General features: G+C 36.7%; 1 protein-coding gene across 1 annotated transcript in view; it reads left to right on the top strand.

The window, feature by feature from the left end:
• LOC306869703 (pappalysin-1-like) overlaps positions 1-16,004 on the top strand; it is a gene marked incomplete at both ends in the record, with an annotated part of 102,549 nt that overhangs the window by 13,400 nt on the left and 73,145 nt on the right. Inside the window, 4 exons of the mRNA XM_079416580.1 lie at positions 9,953-10,098; positions 10,267-10,560; positions 10,726-10,918; positions 12,003-12,124. Of these exons, the coding sequence (XP_079272706.1) occupies positions 9,953-10,098; positions 10,267-10,560; positions 10,726-10,918; positions 12,003-12,124 (755 nt within the window). The remainder of the gene's footprint in view (positions 1-9,952; positions 10,099-10,266; positions 10,561-10,725; positions 10,919-12,002; positions 12,125-16,004) is intronic.

Here is a 16,004-nt window from a genome sequence, read left to right as displayed (position 1 = left end):
CATAAAGCATCTACACAGGTAGACTTTTGAAACCCACTGTATGTCTGCAGCAGATTCTTGAAAGCAAAACCGCTGATTATCGTTTAATGCAGTTTAGTGTATTTAATCAGAACAAAGAAGGGTTTTTAAGGACAACTAGGGATCTGTGCCAGAGAGAAAAAAAGAGAGACGTGTCAAGGTCCAAGATGAAAGTTTTATTCTCAGGAAACAGAAACTGAATATGGTTGAATGATTGCATATTCAATATCTGTAAATCTGAACAAATTATATATAAAAAGCATCACTAACCTTTGAGAGGTTCTGTCAATTAAAATATTGGTTCCAGGTTTGTAACCTCATTGCATTGTGGTGCTGCATACAAAATTGCACAATCATACTGCTTCCTGTCTGTCTGTGGTTACAGATACTCAGTTCACTGTATTTGTTTTTTAGTTGCCATAATTGCAGTTTGTCCTATTGACGTTTGTGTGTGTTCGTGTGTGAGATGAGACTAGAGCGTGTGGTCAAGCAGAGAGCACTCCAGCTTGTTGCTTGTTTTGATTTGATTATGGTATGTCTGGAGAGCTTTGCCGAAGGCTGCATAACGAAGTGATTTGACATTCCTTTTTGATTGTACAAGAATGCATGAACAAAGAGTTGTGCAAGAACAGAACAATGAAATCAAATGCTGTGGTGAATTTGTTTTTGCCTAAGACTCATGCAGATGTTGCAGTCAACTTTAAAATCTGCCATTTTCAACAGAACATCTGGGTTTTATTAACCTGTTTTTCATATCTGTATTCTTTCGGTAATGTATGTCATATGTTGAATTGGGTTTTAGCTAATAATAATTTAGTTGCCTTTATCTTAAAGCAAATAGCTCAGAGACAGGTTGCTATTATAAAGCAGTGTTAGTTCGCATTGCCAGACCTTCAGACTGAAGGCAGAAGGTTCAGACTCCATAGCCGCTTTAATTGGCTAAAAAACGACCAAGAGGACGTCTGACAGACATGTAAAACAACCAATCACAGTTTGCTTTATTTAGTGTCATATTTAGGGGCGTGAAACTGTAAAATGTAAAGTAGCATATTTAGCCTGAACGAAATATGTTTATTTTTCTCTAGGCACCACTTACCAAGACCTCACATTTTCTATATGCACTGTAAGCTGATGCATTTAAATAATACTTTTGGGTCAGCCCAAGACTGCAGAGCTGCTGAGAGAAACGATGGTAGAGCAAGACAGTATAAAAATGAGTCAAGTCTGTATAATTGCATGAGTCAAGACCCGTACATCTGGCTCATTTTCAAGCACTTCAGACAAGCTCTCAGTGTCAAAAAGCGAGTGACATCATCACTTCTTTAATCGGTTTTGGTTCAGACATTATGCAGATTTTATATAAACATAGTCGTCTCTACCTGAATTGACATGAATTTCAGGAATAAATTCAACTGAATTGCAGTATTTAGCTCAGGTGCAGTGCTTTCGCCGATCACTGAGGATTCAAAGGTCACAACACTGCAGGGGGAAAAGAAAATGCATTGCTTTCCTAACAGCATATCTCGAGTGCATACTTGTTTGTCTCAGAACAGTCAAAGGTATGTTGCTCCTGCTTTGCTCTCCTGCTTTGTCCAGGGCTCTCTTGAAGAGGAGATCCGACTCTAATAATAAGAGTATCTCAATTAGCCCTGTTTGAGACTTCACTCTGCAGCATAATCTAAGCCACGCGGCTTGTAAACTAAGCTGACTATTAGCTGGTTACCTTATCAAGGATTTAGACAGGAAAAGCCCACTCTTAGCACCTTTTTTCATTCTTCTGGAGGCTTGAGAAACCACCTGTCTACACAAGTGGCAACCTAAAAAAGCGATGGAGATCTGTCCCCCTCTTCACTGTATGCAACGTCAGGCACACAACCACAAGGCCCAACCCCTGATGTTCAGAAGTAGGTTTGGATAAAGAGTTAAGCCCGGGGGACAGAAGGATTTCCTCTTTTAAAACTGCAGCAATTAAATAGTCCTTTAACATGCCAATGTGAGGCCTGCTGATTCATTTGTGTGCAGAGCCCTTTTCATTGGGGACTTCCACTCCACCGCATTAACAGCACTGGACACACTTACTCGCAATTTAACTAGTTTCAGAGCTTTAACTGCATTTCAAACATATTTGCCTTCTGAAATAAAGGGAGCGATTTATGAGGACCAGATAATGCTGATGCTTTGTTGCAGTGTCAGTGTTTGTGTGTCTGGCTGTCCGCATCAAATGTGATGGTACACAGCTCATGTTGAGTCAGCATGAATGTAGGCCTGGGGATACAGCTTTCAATATTCAGTATATCTCTAGATTTATGTAATTGAAATAGCTCAAAGGGCTGATTTGTTTAAATCATTTTTTAAGGATAACATTTTTGAAACCGCCACTGTTGCCACATTTACAGATTTACAGTGTTTAATGCAGAACACTAAAATTGTTCAAACTGATCAAAGCGAGCTTTTTAGATTTTTCAGGAAAAAATTAATATAAATTCTTTTGAATGCATTCACTCACAAAAACAATTAAATATTATTTCCATTATAAAACTTTTGTGAGCTAACACAAAGTTTCTTGAGGGAAAGCGAAGATTTGCAAGAACGTGAAAGCAGTGAAATATAATTTTCTCTCCCAACTAATTTTTTATTTATTTATTTTTTACCCAACCATAACCATGTCCCTTTAGAGGCTCAATAGTTTTTCACAAAAAAACAAGGAGTAATTATATTTAATCATTTTTATATACACATATATACACATAACAGTGCAAGGGAATAAACTAAAATATTTATATCCATTTTTAAGTAAAATAAAAACTAATATACATTGATAATATACGTGATTCATTGAAGTGGACAGTTTTAACTGATGTTTGAATGTGTATTAAAGGCACAGCAGAAAAATATTTTATGCTATTATTTTTATTAAATGTTTTATACTATTATTTAACCATCAAAAGTTGGAAAAAAAAATGTTGTTTAAACCTAATGTGGATTTTTTTGTGCAATAAAATTACTAGCTTATAAGTAAACATCATGGGGGTAAAATAAAAAAAAAACATCTTTTGTTTGAACCATATTAGCCATATTTCTGAAAGGGTAGTATAACAGATGACAGAAGCTAGAAGTAATGGAGGACATAGGAATAGCCAGTTCAGAAATGAATGTTTTGAATGACTTTGGGCAGGTGTTTCCTGTGGAAAATAGTCTCAGATGTACATAGGAACATCCATATTAAAGCTGTACATTTTTCTGAGAGGCTACAGTGACAGTGATTGTTTACTGTATATTTCAGTACAATATTTCACATGTTTTATCTACTTCAGTTCTAGCTCTCTGTAGACCTTGCATAAATGTATCCTCCTCTCTTCTAGCCCCTTTTATGGTAACTGTCTGTGAATTATATTATTCCTGCAGAGGTCAGCTACAAATTATCCCACAAGCCTGTGAACTTCACGCCTGGTTGTGCATGATGCTAATTGTATAGATGATTGATCACTCCTCTTATGTACTTGGAGCTGATGAAAAGATCCATGAAAGGCTGAGAAAATTATAGCCCTCTCAGCCAACTGGAGAACACTGCCATGCCAACCCGCCCCGAGCAGCTCTGCACGAAACCACACTCGGTACATCTGGATGTAAGGCCGTCTTTACTGATTCAGATGAATAATACATGGGTGTAAATGGATGAAGCCATAATCACGCATTTAATAGACATTAAATATAAATGCATCAACACACTAGTTGGAGCACTCTGAGTGCAGCCAGGCGGAACTGATCAACAGTGTCGTCTGCGCTTTTTTTCCCCTTTTTTATTTTGCTTGTTTAATGGACAGCCTTCCCATGACACAAGCCTGTACACTACATGTGGAGATGTGAATGGACTGGCTTCTTTTAAGACATCCTGGAAGACTATTTTGGCATTCTTAAAGATGATCACCTCCGAATGTGAGCCTAGTGATTCATTATGTGGCTTCAAACGTTGTACTGCCAGTGCCACCCACTTCCCTACTCAGCAGAATCAGGAGAAAAAAGCCTCAAATGATCCTGAGCAGCATTGTGCAATACATGACCACTGATGCCTGCATACTTTGGCTGGACAGATGCATACTTTGGCCTGCTGTTTTTGTAGTAGGCCTACGTCCACATCTGATTTGTGTTGTGTTTTTGTAAGTGAGCCAGTGGATTAAACTTAATTGAACTCAGATTAGGTGGCTTTGACCTACAGTAGTTGAACTTTTATTAAAGCAGAGGCCTACGTTTTAAAAAACAAGTTATTTTTGCACTTACTCTATAGCTGACTGATTTATCTCGCCATGAAACTTCCTGACCCCTTTTTCCCCTTCTGTACAGCCAAAAAGCCAGCCAAATATTTTCATAGGAAATAATGAAATTCCTAAAATTATTAGGAGGGAAACCTTATATCATCTGTTCTCCTTAGATTTGTCCCCTGAGCTGGCTTCCACGGTTTCACAAGCGAACCTCTGCCGCCTTTTGATACTGCCTAACAGTTTCTTCTTTTTTCCATTTTTGACTTTTTTTAATAAAAAAATTATGTCATTTCAAGTATTCCACTATATAGGTTTACTACGGTGCATTCTCACTAGTCTGAGTCAAGATAAACCAGTACAATGCATGCTTATAAGTCAAAAAGTGAATGGTTCTTTACTGTGATCCTCACAGTAATGTTGCTTGTAAGAATATATATTCTGTTATGAGTTGTTTTCTGAATATGTGTGGAATGAATCAGGTAATTTGAGGTCTGTACCACACAAGATGTTTCCACGCTGTGCTGCATCTCATTGGCAGCTGTGTTGGCTTGTAGCGTCACCACCACAACTAATCATCAATGTTCTGCCTAGGGAACATCACACCCTCTGCCATGTTTTTTTTTTCCATATTTGTACAACATTATCACATCTCTGTCTTTCGCTTTCAGTCACAAAGGAGTGATAGATGGGTCAATAAAATTACAACTATTTTTTTTCAGAGTAATTTTTTCTAGTAATTTATTCAAAAATATGTAAATAAGTAAAATACATTGTTGAAAAATGCATTTCATACATATACTGACTTGAATACACCACTTCTATGATGAGAATGTAAAAAAAAAAAATGTAGTCCAGTAGTGAAATGCAAAAGTGTGTTTATTAGACACTCTCTTTCTTTTGAACTTTCATGAGGCTTCTGGTGTTTCTCTTTTATGACAGAGAGTGATGACTTTACAAGACGTAGTGCCACGGTATAAGGCTTACGAGAAAATAAATACCGGGAAATGGTCATCCTGTCTCCTTAACCCGCGTCTTCCTTAGAAGGTTAATACATCAAGAACAACTACAAAGTAATATATACATTTCCATTATGTCTCAGCTAACCCAGGGCTTAGCAGCATGACAACAGATACCGTGTTTGATTGGCCCTCATGGTGAACTAGCTAACAGATGTTGCTCTTAAGATGAGGAATGAGACCTGGCTGTTTTTTTTTCCTCAATGAATAGTGGAGGTGGGTATTTACTAAATTTGAAAGCATTGGAGTTAGGGACTCAGCACCGCTTGTGTTCATTTTTGTTCCAGCATTTTTCAAAAGAGAAATGTTTTGAGAGAATTAAGCAGGGCCTCCCATAAAGACAGAGGAGGTTAGCGGAGAGGCAATATGAAATACTATACATCTGCACCAATATGAATATATGCATGGTTACATGCTGTTGTACTTATGGAAATGTATGTCTCCAGCAAGCCAGCATTCATCACTCCAGAGAGGCTTGTCTTTGTTTGACTTGCATGACAGTTATCACTGCAGGGGAAAGGCTTGCATGGTAATAACATGCCCAGTGTGTTTGAGGTGAAATAATAAGCATTTTAAGGGGGCCGTGTTTGGAACTATCCAAATGACACAATGCATTCCTAACTAGACAGGGCCAATGACCTCTGACCTCAGCGCTGGCTGCAGAGTGGGGCTCAGGTTTCCTTCCAAATACAAACTCTGTGTGACAGCCTCACTAGAGCTGTTAAATTACAGAACACTGCTTCTCCACCGCTCCACCAATATTGAAATAAACATTTGTACACTAACACACGCTTTTTGTGTACTTTGTGTATGTACTTTCCCATCAATCCTGTAATAAAAATTACCTAAAAATTTGGTAATTACCCTAGTAAAAAAGTAATATATTTAAAATGCATTTATTTCATACTAAGTATAGTTTAAATCTATTAACATTTTTACTGATATATCGCTTGACTTACTGATATAAATACTATAATTAAACTTTATTTTTAGTACTACTTGTGTTCAATGCACATTTCTTAATATCAAGCCCAAATTGTGTTTTAATGTCACTATTGATGAGGACTGTATGGTCTTAATATTGGGCTTTAAAATGCAAGATATTTAAAGTGTACCTGAAGTATACTATATATATAGAGCATTTTTATCAGGCTTCTATATTTATGTTTAGTTATTTCACTTTAATTGCATAGAAAAGGACATATATATTGCCATTAGAATACATTTACTGAACCTAAACATAGGAGCCTGATAAAAATGCTCATTTTAGATGAAAATTTCAGATGGCACTTAGAGGCTTTTTCATCTGAACTCTTTATATACTGTATATATACAGTGGGTAAAATAAGTATTGAACACGTCACCATTTTTCTCATTAAATATATTTCTAAAGGTGCTGTTGACGTGAAATTTTCACCAGATGTCGGTAACAACCCAAGTGACCATACATACAAAGAAAACAATGCAAATAAGTTCAGAAATTAAGTTCTGTGTAATAAAATGGAATGACCTAGGGAAAACGTATTAAACACATTTACTGAAATTGATTTAATACTTTGTACAAAAAATATCAGTACCCTTGGTAAATATGATCAAAGAAGGCTGTGAAAATGAATCTGCATTGTTAATCCTTTTGATCTTTTATTTAAAAAAATCGCAAAAATCTAACCTTTCATTGGATAAGAAGAATTAAAAATGGGGGGAAATATCATTATGAAAAAAAAATGCTTTTCTCAAATACACGGTGGACACAATTATTGGCACCCCTAGAAATTCTTATGAGTAAAATATCTCTAAAGTATATTCCCATTCATATTCACAGTTTTGAGCACTCCAGGGTGATTATGAACATGAAATTATCCAGCCATGGCTTCTTGTTTCACAGAAATATAAATAGGAGGGAAAACAAAGAACAAATTCCCTTAATCATCCATCACATTGAGAAAAACCAAAGAATATATTTCTGATGTGCAGTAAAAAATAATTGAGCTTCACAAATTAGTGAAGTGGCTTTAAGAAAAGAGCTATAGCAGTGAAAATTCCCATTTCCACCAATTAAGAATTTCCAATCAACATAAAATGTTACGAAACTGCCTGGAAGAGGACGTGTGTCTATATCGTCCTAATGCACGGTGAGAAGGAGAGTTTGAGTGGCTAAAGAGTCTCCAAGGACCACAGCTGGAGAATTGCAGAAAATAGTTGAGTCTCGGGGTCGGAAAACCTTAAAAAAAAAAATTGTGAAATAGCACCTGCATCACCACATGTTGTTTGGGAGGGTTTCAAGAAAAATGATCCTAGCTCATCCAAAAACAAACTCCAGCATATTCAGTTATCAGACACGACTGGAACTTCAAATAGGACTGGCTTCTATGGTCAGATGAAACTAAAAAAAAAGAGCTTTTTAGCAGCAAACACTCAAGATGGATTTGGTGCACACAGGGATAAAAAGTACCCCATGTGTACGATTAAATATACTGCTGTATTTTTGATGTTGTGGGCCTATATTTCTGCTGGAGGTCCTGGACATCTTGTTTAGACACATGGCATCATGGATTCTATCAAATACCAACAGATAAAAAATCAGTAAATGACTGACTCTGTTACAAATCTTATAATGGACCATGTTTGGATCTTCCAACCGTACAATAATCCAAACACAAACCTCAAAAACAACACAAAAATGGGTCACTGGGCACAAAACCAAGCTTCTGCTATGGCCATTCCAGTCCTCTGCCCTGAACCCTATAGAAAATGAGTGAGGTGAACTGAAGAGAAGAAGCACCGTCATGGAGCTGTGAATCTGAAGGGTCTGGAGTGATTCTGGATGAAGGAATGGTCTCTGATCTCTTGTCAGGTGTTCTCTAACCTCATCAGGCATTATAGGAGAAAATTTAGAACTGTTAAACTGGCAAATGGAGGTTTCAAAAAGTATTGAATAAAAATATTGGTACCCTTGGTAAATATGATCAAAGAAGGCTGTGAAAATTAATCTGCATTTTTAATCCTTTTGCTCTTTTATTTAAAAAAAGAGAACACCTCTCCAAAGTGCCAGACGCCATCGAATGTGAGCATTTGCCCACTCAAGTCGGTTACGATGATGAACTGCAGTCCGGTCGAGACCCGATGGGGACGAGGAGCATGCAGATGAGCTTCCCTGAGACGGTTTCTGACAGCTTGTGCAGAAATTCTTTGGTTATGCAAACCGATTGTTGCAGCAGCTGTCCGGGTGGCTGGTCTCAGACGACCTTGGAGGTGAAGATGCTGGATGTGGAGGTCCTGGGCTGGTGTGGTTACACGTGGTCTGTGGTTGTGAGGCCGGTTGGATGTACTGCCAATTTCTATGAAATGCCTTTGGAGACGGCTTATGGTAGAGAAATTAACATTCAATTCACGGGCAACAGCTCTGGTGGACATTCCTGCAGTCAGCATGCCGGTTGCACGCTCCCTCAAAACTTGCGACATCTGTGGCATTGTGCTGTGTGATAAAACTGCACATTTTAGAGTGGCCTTTTATTGTGGCCAGCCTAAGGCATACCTGTGCAATAATCATGCTGTCTAATCAGCATCTTGATATACCACACCTGTGAGGTGGATGGATTATCTCGGCAAAGGAGAAGTGCTCACTAACACAGATTTAGACAGATTTGTGAACAATATTTGAGAGAAATAGGCCTTTTGTGTACATAGAAAAAGTCTTAGATCTTTGAGTTCAGCTCATGAAAAATGGGGGCAAAAACAAAAGTGTTGCGTTTATAATTTTGTTCAGTATAGATATAGATTTCCCTATCTGATTCAATTCTGACTCACAAGCTCTCAATTCGATTCCAAATCATTTGGGTATGTTTCAGTTATAATGCCCATTATAAGAGCTGGTTAATAAATGTGCATCCACAAACATTTTAGTGACATTTCGGTGAAATGTCACGGGCAAAAATGGTCCATTGTATATTGTCAATAGTATAGAGATGTATAAAGCACAGCTCATACAGAAGTTATTTACAAAACAAGTAGCTTTCTGTTGGTTAATGTAGCAATTCTGTAAAAAGTCTGTGAAATGTGTGTGGGCATATCTTTCATTCTCACGCGAAATTCCCAATTGTGTGAAGTTCTATTGAAACGACTGGATTTCATCCACCAAAAAAATTGCTGAACAGTGGTAAATGTGACCACATCTTTATGAGCAAGTTTTTTTTAATGACTTAAACACAAGTTGCGTGACCCAACAAATGACTTTAAAGATGTGGTCAGAGTCATTTGTTGGTGTATCAGCCAATACTGGTTAATTCTTGTTTGAATTTGGGTGCTCAAAAGAAAAACTTTTTTGCATCACATTCACAACCATAATTTCTTTTGCCATGACGCTTAAGATTCAACAGTGGAGGAGCAGTGAAAATGGATGAAGGAACCTCAGAAACAGGAAAACACTTACCTGGTACATTACAAACACTGTAAATGGGCATAAAAGATCAATATTGCCATTTTAATAATCAAGATGGGTGAATGTCAGATGGTTGGAAAGGAAGGACAAGCGACAGCTCAGTCAACTGGTCTGAAAATTATTCTATGTGTGATTGTAAGGTCCAGTTTACAGTATATTTGATTTTGAAAACAGTCTGTTTTGAATATTTAATGTGTTAAAAAGTCTTTCTTGTTCTATAGGGCTTACATGAATGTGAAAGAGCTGAAGGAGGTTTTGAATTTGGATGGATCCACACACTTGAACATCTTCTTTGCTAACTCATCTGATGAAGACGTGGCTGGTGTGGGCACTTGGCCCTGGGATAAAGAAGCTTTGACACATTTAGGTAAATACATAAATCCATCACTACAATACAGATAACAATAATTTATTTAGCATAGTATTTGAAGAGCATTGCATATCAACTTTCATTGTCATCAGGAAAGAAAGACATTAAACGGGTGCCATTAACGATGATATTTATAATTCCTGTTCTCGCTCTGTCTTTTTTGAGGTGGGATTGTATTAAACCCTTTATTTTATGGTACGTTTGGCCACACTCACACCATGATCCATGAGATTGGCCACAGCCTTGGACTGTATCATGTCTTCAGGGGAATCTCAGAGGTGGAGTCCTGTAACGATGCTTGCTTAGAGACTGAGCCGTCTCTTGAGACGGGTGATCTGTGTGTAGATACAAATCCTACACCCAAGTACAAGTACTGCAGAGATCCTGAGCCAGGCAACGACACCTGCGGCAGACGTCATTTCAGAAACACCCCCTTCAACAATTACATGAGCTATGCTGGTGAGACATACAGTATACAGTATCAACTCTAAATGTCTGCTGAGTAGAAGACTCCTCCAGATTCTTTCAGCATTTTCTGTGCTGATTTTGACAGGAAATCTGTGAAAGATATATAAAATGAGTGTAACATCTGAGATTTCTTTGTTCGTTTTTGTTCCCATAAAGATGATGACTGCACAGATTCCTTCACGTTGAACCAGGTGGCCCGGATGCACTGTTACCTGGATCTGATCTACCAGTCTTGGAGACCTGGCAGTAAACCAGCTCCTGTTCCTCTACCTCCTCGAGTAACAACGCAGGACCAAGACTCTATTACACTAGAGTGGTTCCCTGCCCTCACTGGCCATTACTTAGACAGGTGAAAAGAAATAGGAGCCAAGGCTGTTCCTAGATAGATCATTAATTCATTTTATTAATTAAGAAATTATTTAGTGAAATATGTATTAAAAACTAATAAAATAATAATAATAATAATATATAATATGTATTAAAATGTTAACCATAATGAAAAATGTAACATTCCTTAAAATTGTGAGAAGTATCATTATTTGTATTGTAAGTTATTGAAGAAAAACAAAAAAAATGAATTAAAAAGTATTAAGATAAAAGATATATTGCAAATAATTACAATTATTTAGCAAAACATTCTGAAATGTCGAAAACATTTGATTTAAATTTGAAAAACTGTTACCCAGTCTGGTGTAGTTTAAAAAATTTACTTTATTTTTAAATAGTTTTTTAATGTAACGGTTTATTTTTTTATTTTATTTAATGTTTTTAGAACATACAACATCAGGATTTTAAACTGCATGTATAAATTCTTTTTTAGACTTCACAGAAATAAAACATAGCCTTATCAAATTAAAGGGCAAGTTAAATGTTATATAAATTTATCTACATAATATGTGTAGTATTTTTTATATAAATCTAATATTTTGTTTTAATTTAATATTTAGATAACGTTTAGTTTGACTGATATGGACAGCCAGCATTTTTTTCTCCTTTCATGAAACATTTATTTTAAAGAAGAAAGTTGTTTTATGCTCTTTTTTGTACAAACTACAATGTTTTTTGTATATTGATGTTTTGATGGTTTGAATGTCTCGTTTCAGTAGTTAATTTTTATATGTTTAATTAGGTTTTATTAGTTAATTCCAGAAATTCTTATATCATGTAAGTACCCCAATAAAAATTAATGGTGAGATGCTAAACAAGTCAAGGTCAATCATGTCAATAAAGATTAAAGTTTATGTAGTGCAGTATTGCACATGGCGCCCACAGGTCGTATTGGGGCGAGGTTTGAGTCACCTGAATCCGAATTTCTTTCTCATCATCATAGAAAACGATTTATCCATTTTTAAAGGCTAGAGATTAAATTTTAGAGGTTATTGTGATGTTGCTGTGTCTTAAGTTGCTACCTTGGCTGTCTGTTGATTTCGTAGAGAAGTGGGATCAGTTTGTGACAGATGTACTGAAGTTGGGGTGCTCCTACAGTATGCCTCGAACTCCTCTTCTCCTAGACCCTGTGCTCCCTCCGGCCACTGGAGCCCTCGTGAAGCAGAAGGTAAGACTCAATAATCCTGCTGAATCCTTAGCCTTAAATATTATCCATAAACCCCACAAAAGATGCCTTCTTCGTTTGACTGATATGCATTTTGAAATCTGATTTTTTTTAAAGCAGACTGACCAGGGGAGCATTGTTAGCCAACTATAGTTGCAAGCCCATTGTTACCAAAATGGCAAGGAACAAAAAACAGTGAAGTAGTCTTTAGATGTCATGTTTGTGCTGATACCCTAGTAAAAAAAGTAAATAATAATAAAAAAATAAAAATAACCTTTGCCATAATTTAAATTGCATGTATTTCATACTAAGTATACTTCAAATCCATTCGCATAATTATTGACATATCTCTTAAATTACTGATTTAAAATTAAAATTTATTTGGAGTATTGCTTTAATGCACAATGCATATTTCTTAATGTTATGCCTAAAATGTGTTTTAATATCATAATAAATAAGGATTGTATGATCTCTGTATAATATCAGTCTTTAAATGCAAGATATTTAAAGTGTACCTGAAGTATACTTGCAGTAGTTCCACGTTAGCACAATAAAATATACTTATACTTACAATATATCTTTAGTTGGACCTCAGCACTACTTCCGCACAATTAAAGTGCATTAAGCACAAAATTATTTCCAATTTAACAGACTTTAAGTATACCAGTTTAGTATCCCAAGAGTACAATTGCAGTGTATTTTTATTGAGCACATAAATATGTAAATGTATTTGTAGTTTACTTATAACAAAATAAATGTATTTAAATTTTAGTTTTAGTTTCTTTCACTAGGAAATCTTGAATTGAACAATTGGTATAATTTATTATTCCTCCACCTGCGCATGATGTCATTAACAGCAGTCCTGTATCATTGAACCATTGTGGTTCAAACGTTAGAGGTTTGTGATACTGTATGGTTTTGTGAAAACAGTCATAGCTAGTTGGTTAGTTTCTCTAACGATGCATTGTACTGTGGTAGTTACATTGTATAGTAAACACACACCAGTCCAAAATCGAAGGTAGAACCTAATTTTAAAGGAACCGACGCTTTATTTATTTAACTTTGTCAGTTTTATTTTTTATTTTACTTCAGTGCTGTCCATGAAATGTTCTATACACAATAAATGCGCTATATAAATGCATCATTCATTCATTCATTCATTCATTGCGTATGATGAGACTTACAGGCCATTTAGTGGTTTTGTTAGTGGCCTACTTGAATCCTTTTAGGAGGTTTCCTGTTTGGATTTAAACTGGCTACTTAAATCCAAACTGGATTTAAGCTGGCAAACTGAAAGAGACCTGTTTCTGTTGACACTTGGAAATTGTATTCAATTGGTGAGTGCAGTTCAAAACCATTGTGCAGTTTTATTAAGTGGGATAAATGATTAAAGCATTGCACCCAATTCAGGTTGCCAAGTGAGGCCAATATTGGATGGAACAGCAAAGTAATCTATGAGGAGAAGAACTAAAAAGTGTGGAAAAAATTAGTCATAGGGGTTGTCGTAAATTTCGATTTTCTCATGTGTTTATTTTAAGGCAAGAAAAATGTGGACATATGGAAGAATTGGTCCATAGAGCTTTGTGCACATAAATGAATGTCTTTTACCACGGGGAATGAGTCATGTTTTCCTGTGCAGTATCAATGATCTTGCCCTTGTAGTTCAACCTTTGATCTGGTATCACAGAACGAAGCCAAACTGCCATGGTCAAGCTATTCTTATCGAAATTCCAAGGCATCCTTTTTTTTTTATTCAGTTATTTTATGAGTGCAAAGTATCTGTATAACCTACCCAAGCGCTGAAGAAGCACTAGGCCCTAATGGCCATGACATATGCCCACTATTTTAGCTCAAACTGCAAAAGCTCTTGAATAAGTGAATTGGACTTGACATTGAAATGTTGAAAACAACTTCAGAGACCTACATTCCAGAGGCTGGCTGTTTTTCTGTTTAATTACTTAATCACTTCATTTGGTTTGCTTTTAAAAATGGGTGAGTCAGACTTGTGGCGGGTAGAGCCGTAAGTGCATGCTTGTATCCCTCCAAGCAAAGTTGGCCCAGCAGTGGCTTCACTCAGTCAGCTGAGAAGGCATGCCCAGGCTTGCCATGGCCACAACGCTTTAACTATGCTTTGCACTTGGATGGCTTCCCTGATGTACTCCATTGCCCAGGCCATCTTTCCACTGTTTACCATCAGATACAAAACCTGACTTTGATGGCCTGCAGCTGGTTTGAACCTCTGCCCTTTACCGCTCTCAGAAAATCACCTGCCTGCAGTGCTCACCTCATCCAATGCATGCCCCCTGTCCTAAGTCATCTAGGTTAAAAAAGCAATTTTCCCTCTCATTCGAGTGTCCTTAGTTGATTTTTTGGAAACAATGCCCTTATCGTGTTGCTGGAATTCAATAAAATAACAACACCGGTACAACAAATAGATGGATGCGGGAGTGCTGTGCAAAGTCAACTCGATTTGCTATGCAAATTACTCTGTGGTTTCTTGTGCTCATGAGAAAGAGCCAACATTTGATTGAAAACATGAAGAAGATGAGAATGACTGTGAGACACAAAACCAGGAATGCTAGGAATGAACATCCCACTCTTACCTCAACGCTTCATTTGTCTGCCGTGCCCCCATTGCCCAGATCCTGATTGTGTCAGTGAGTCTTGCTGACTGGCAAGAGTTTCCAGTATGACTGTCAGTAATAATTTTTTTTATTATTATTATTTAGATCTGAACTTTTTGGTTTGTTTGATGTAAGTTTAGTACGTTTGATGAGAGGCTTATGATATAACTAATTGATTTATTTTGGAAAGTCCAGTTCTCGCACTATTTTTGGCTTTGTCCTTTTCCATCTAATATTTCTTCTAATATTCCCTTGATCAGCAGCTGAGGTACATGGGGGATCTATGTGGGAGACATTTAGCAAAAATTTGGGCATTTGATACTGAAAAAATGCATCTAGTTTCAGAACATCCCAGTTTGTTTTGGCCATCTAATTGAGCAACAAATACCCAACCTAGAACAACGGTGATATCTGAGTCAGACATACGAGGGAGGTTACCTAGATGCTTGGCTCAACCAAATAAACATTAACAAAACTTTTGCCCAATGCTTTTCCATTTGTCATTTAACTTGTAGTCAGACTACAAATGAAGCTTGACTGAGGTCAACCAAAATAAACGTGAAAGAAGCTTTTACCTCACCTTTTTTTCCATTCGTCATGCAGCCAGTCAGATCAAAAACCAGCATTTTAAAAGCAACAGTGGCTTCAAAAAGGGATGCTTAAGCCACACTTAAAATGTATAAAATGCCATCAAAGTAAATACAATTAAGGAAACGTTTTTGTTTAGATTTTTTTTTTTTGCTGTTGCTTTTATGCATTTTTCTCATCAAAAGATGAACAGTCATACAGAATACATACACTCACATTTTAGACAGGATCAGAAACAAAATAAAACCAAAGAAATAAATAACGGCAAAGCAGATGTAAAATACAAAGGGATACATTATGACAATCATTGGGCATCTTCAAGAAAGTCCCACATGGAAGTTTTTTCTAGTGCAAGAATATTAGCATGCTTTATCCATATTTTATTTTATTAGGGTTTTTTCAGACAAAAAAAGATATACTGTTCAAAATTGAGATAAAAAAGTAATAAGACACTTTCTGGTTGTGATTCATTAGCCTTAAGTTGGGCTCACACTACAGGAGTTTTAGGCTGATGTATATTTTCTTGTCGAGGACCTTGGTCGGTTCCAATGTTCAGCATGGCAAATGTGAGACATTTCTTCCATCTCCACCATCCAACCACCCGTAAAGCAGCTTGTTTTGTGGTTGCGCATTGGTTATTGTGAAAGTACTAATGTAATGTGATCACCCTG

This window comes from Barbus barbus (genome assembly GCF_936440315.1).
Source record: "Barbus barbus genome assembly, chromosome: 5".
In the NCBI taxonomy this organism is placed as follows: Eukaryota; Metazoa; Chordata; class Actinopteri; order Cypriniformes; family Cyprinidae; genus Barbus; species Barbus barbus.
This window is presented reverse-complemented; position numbering and strand designations above follow the sequence as displayed.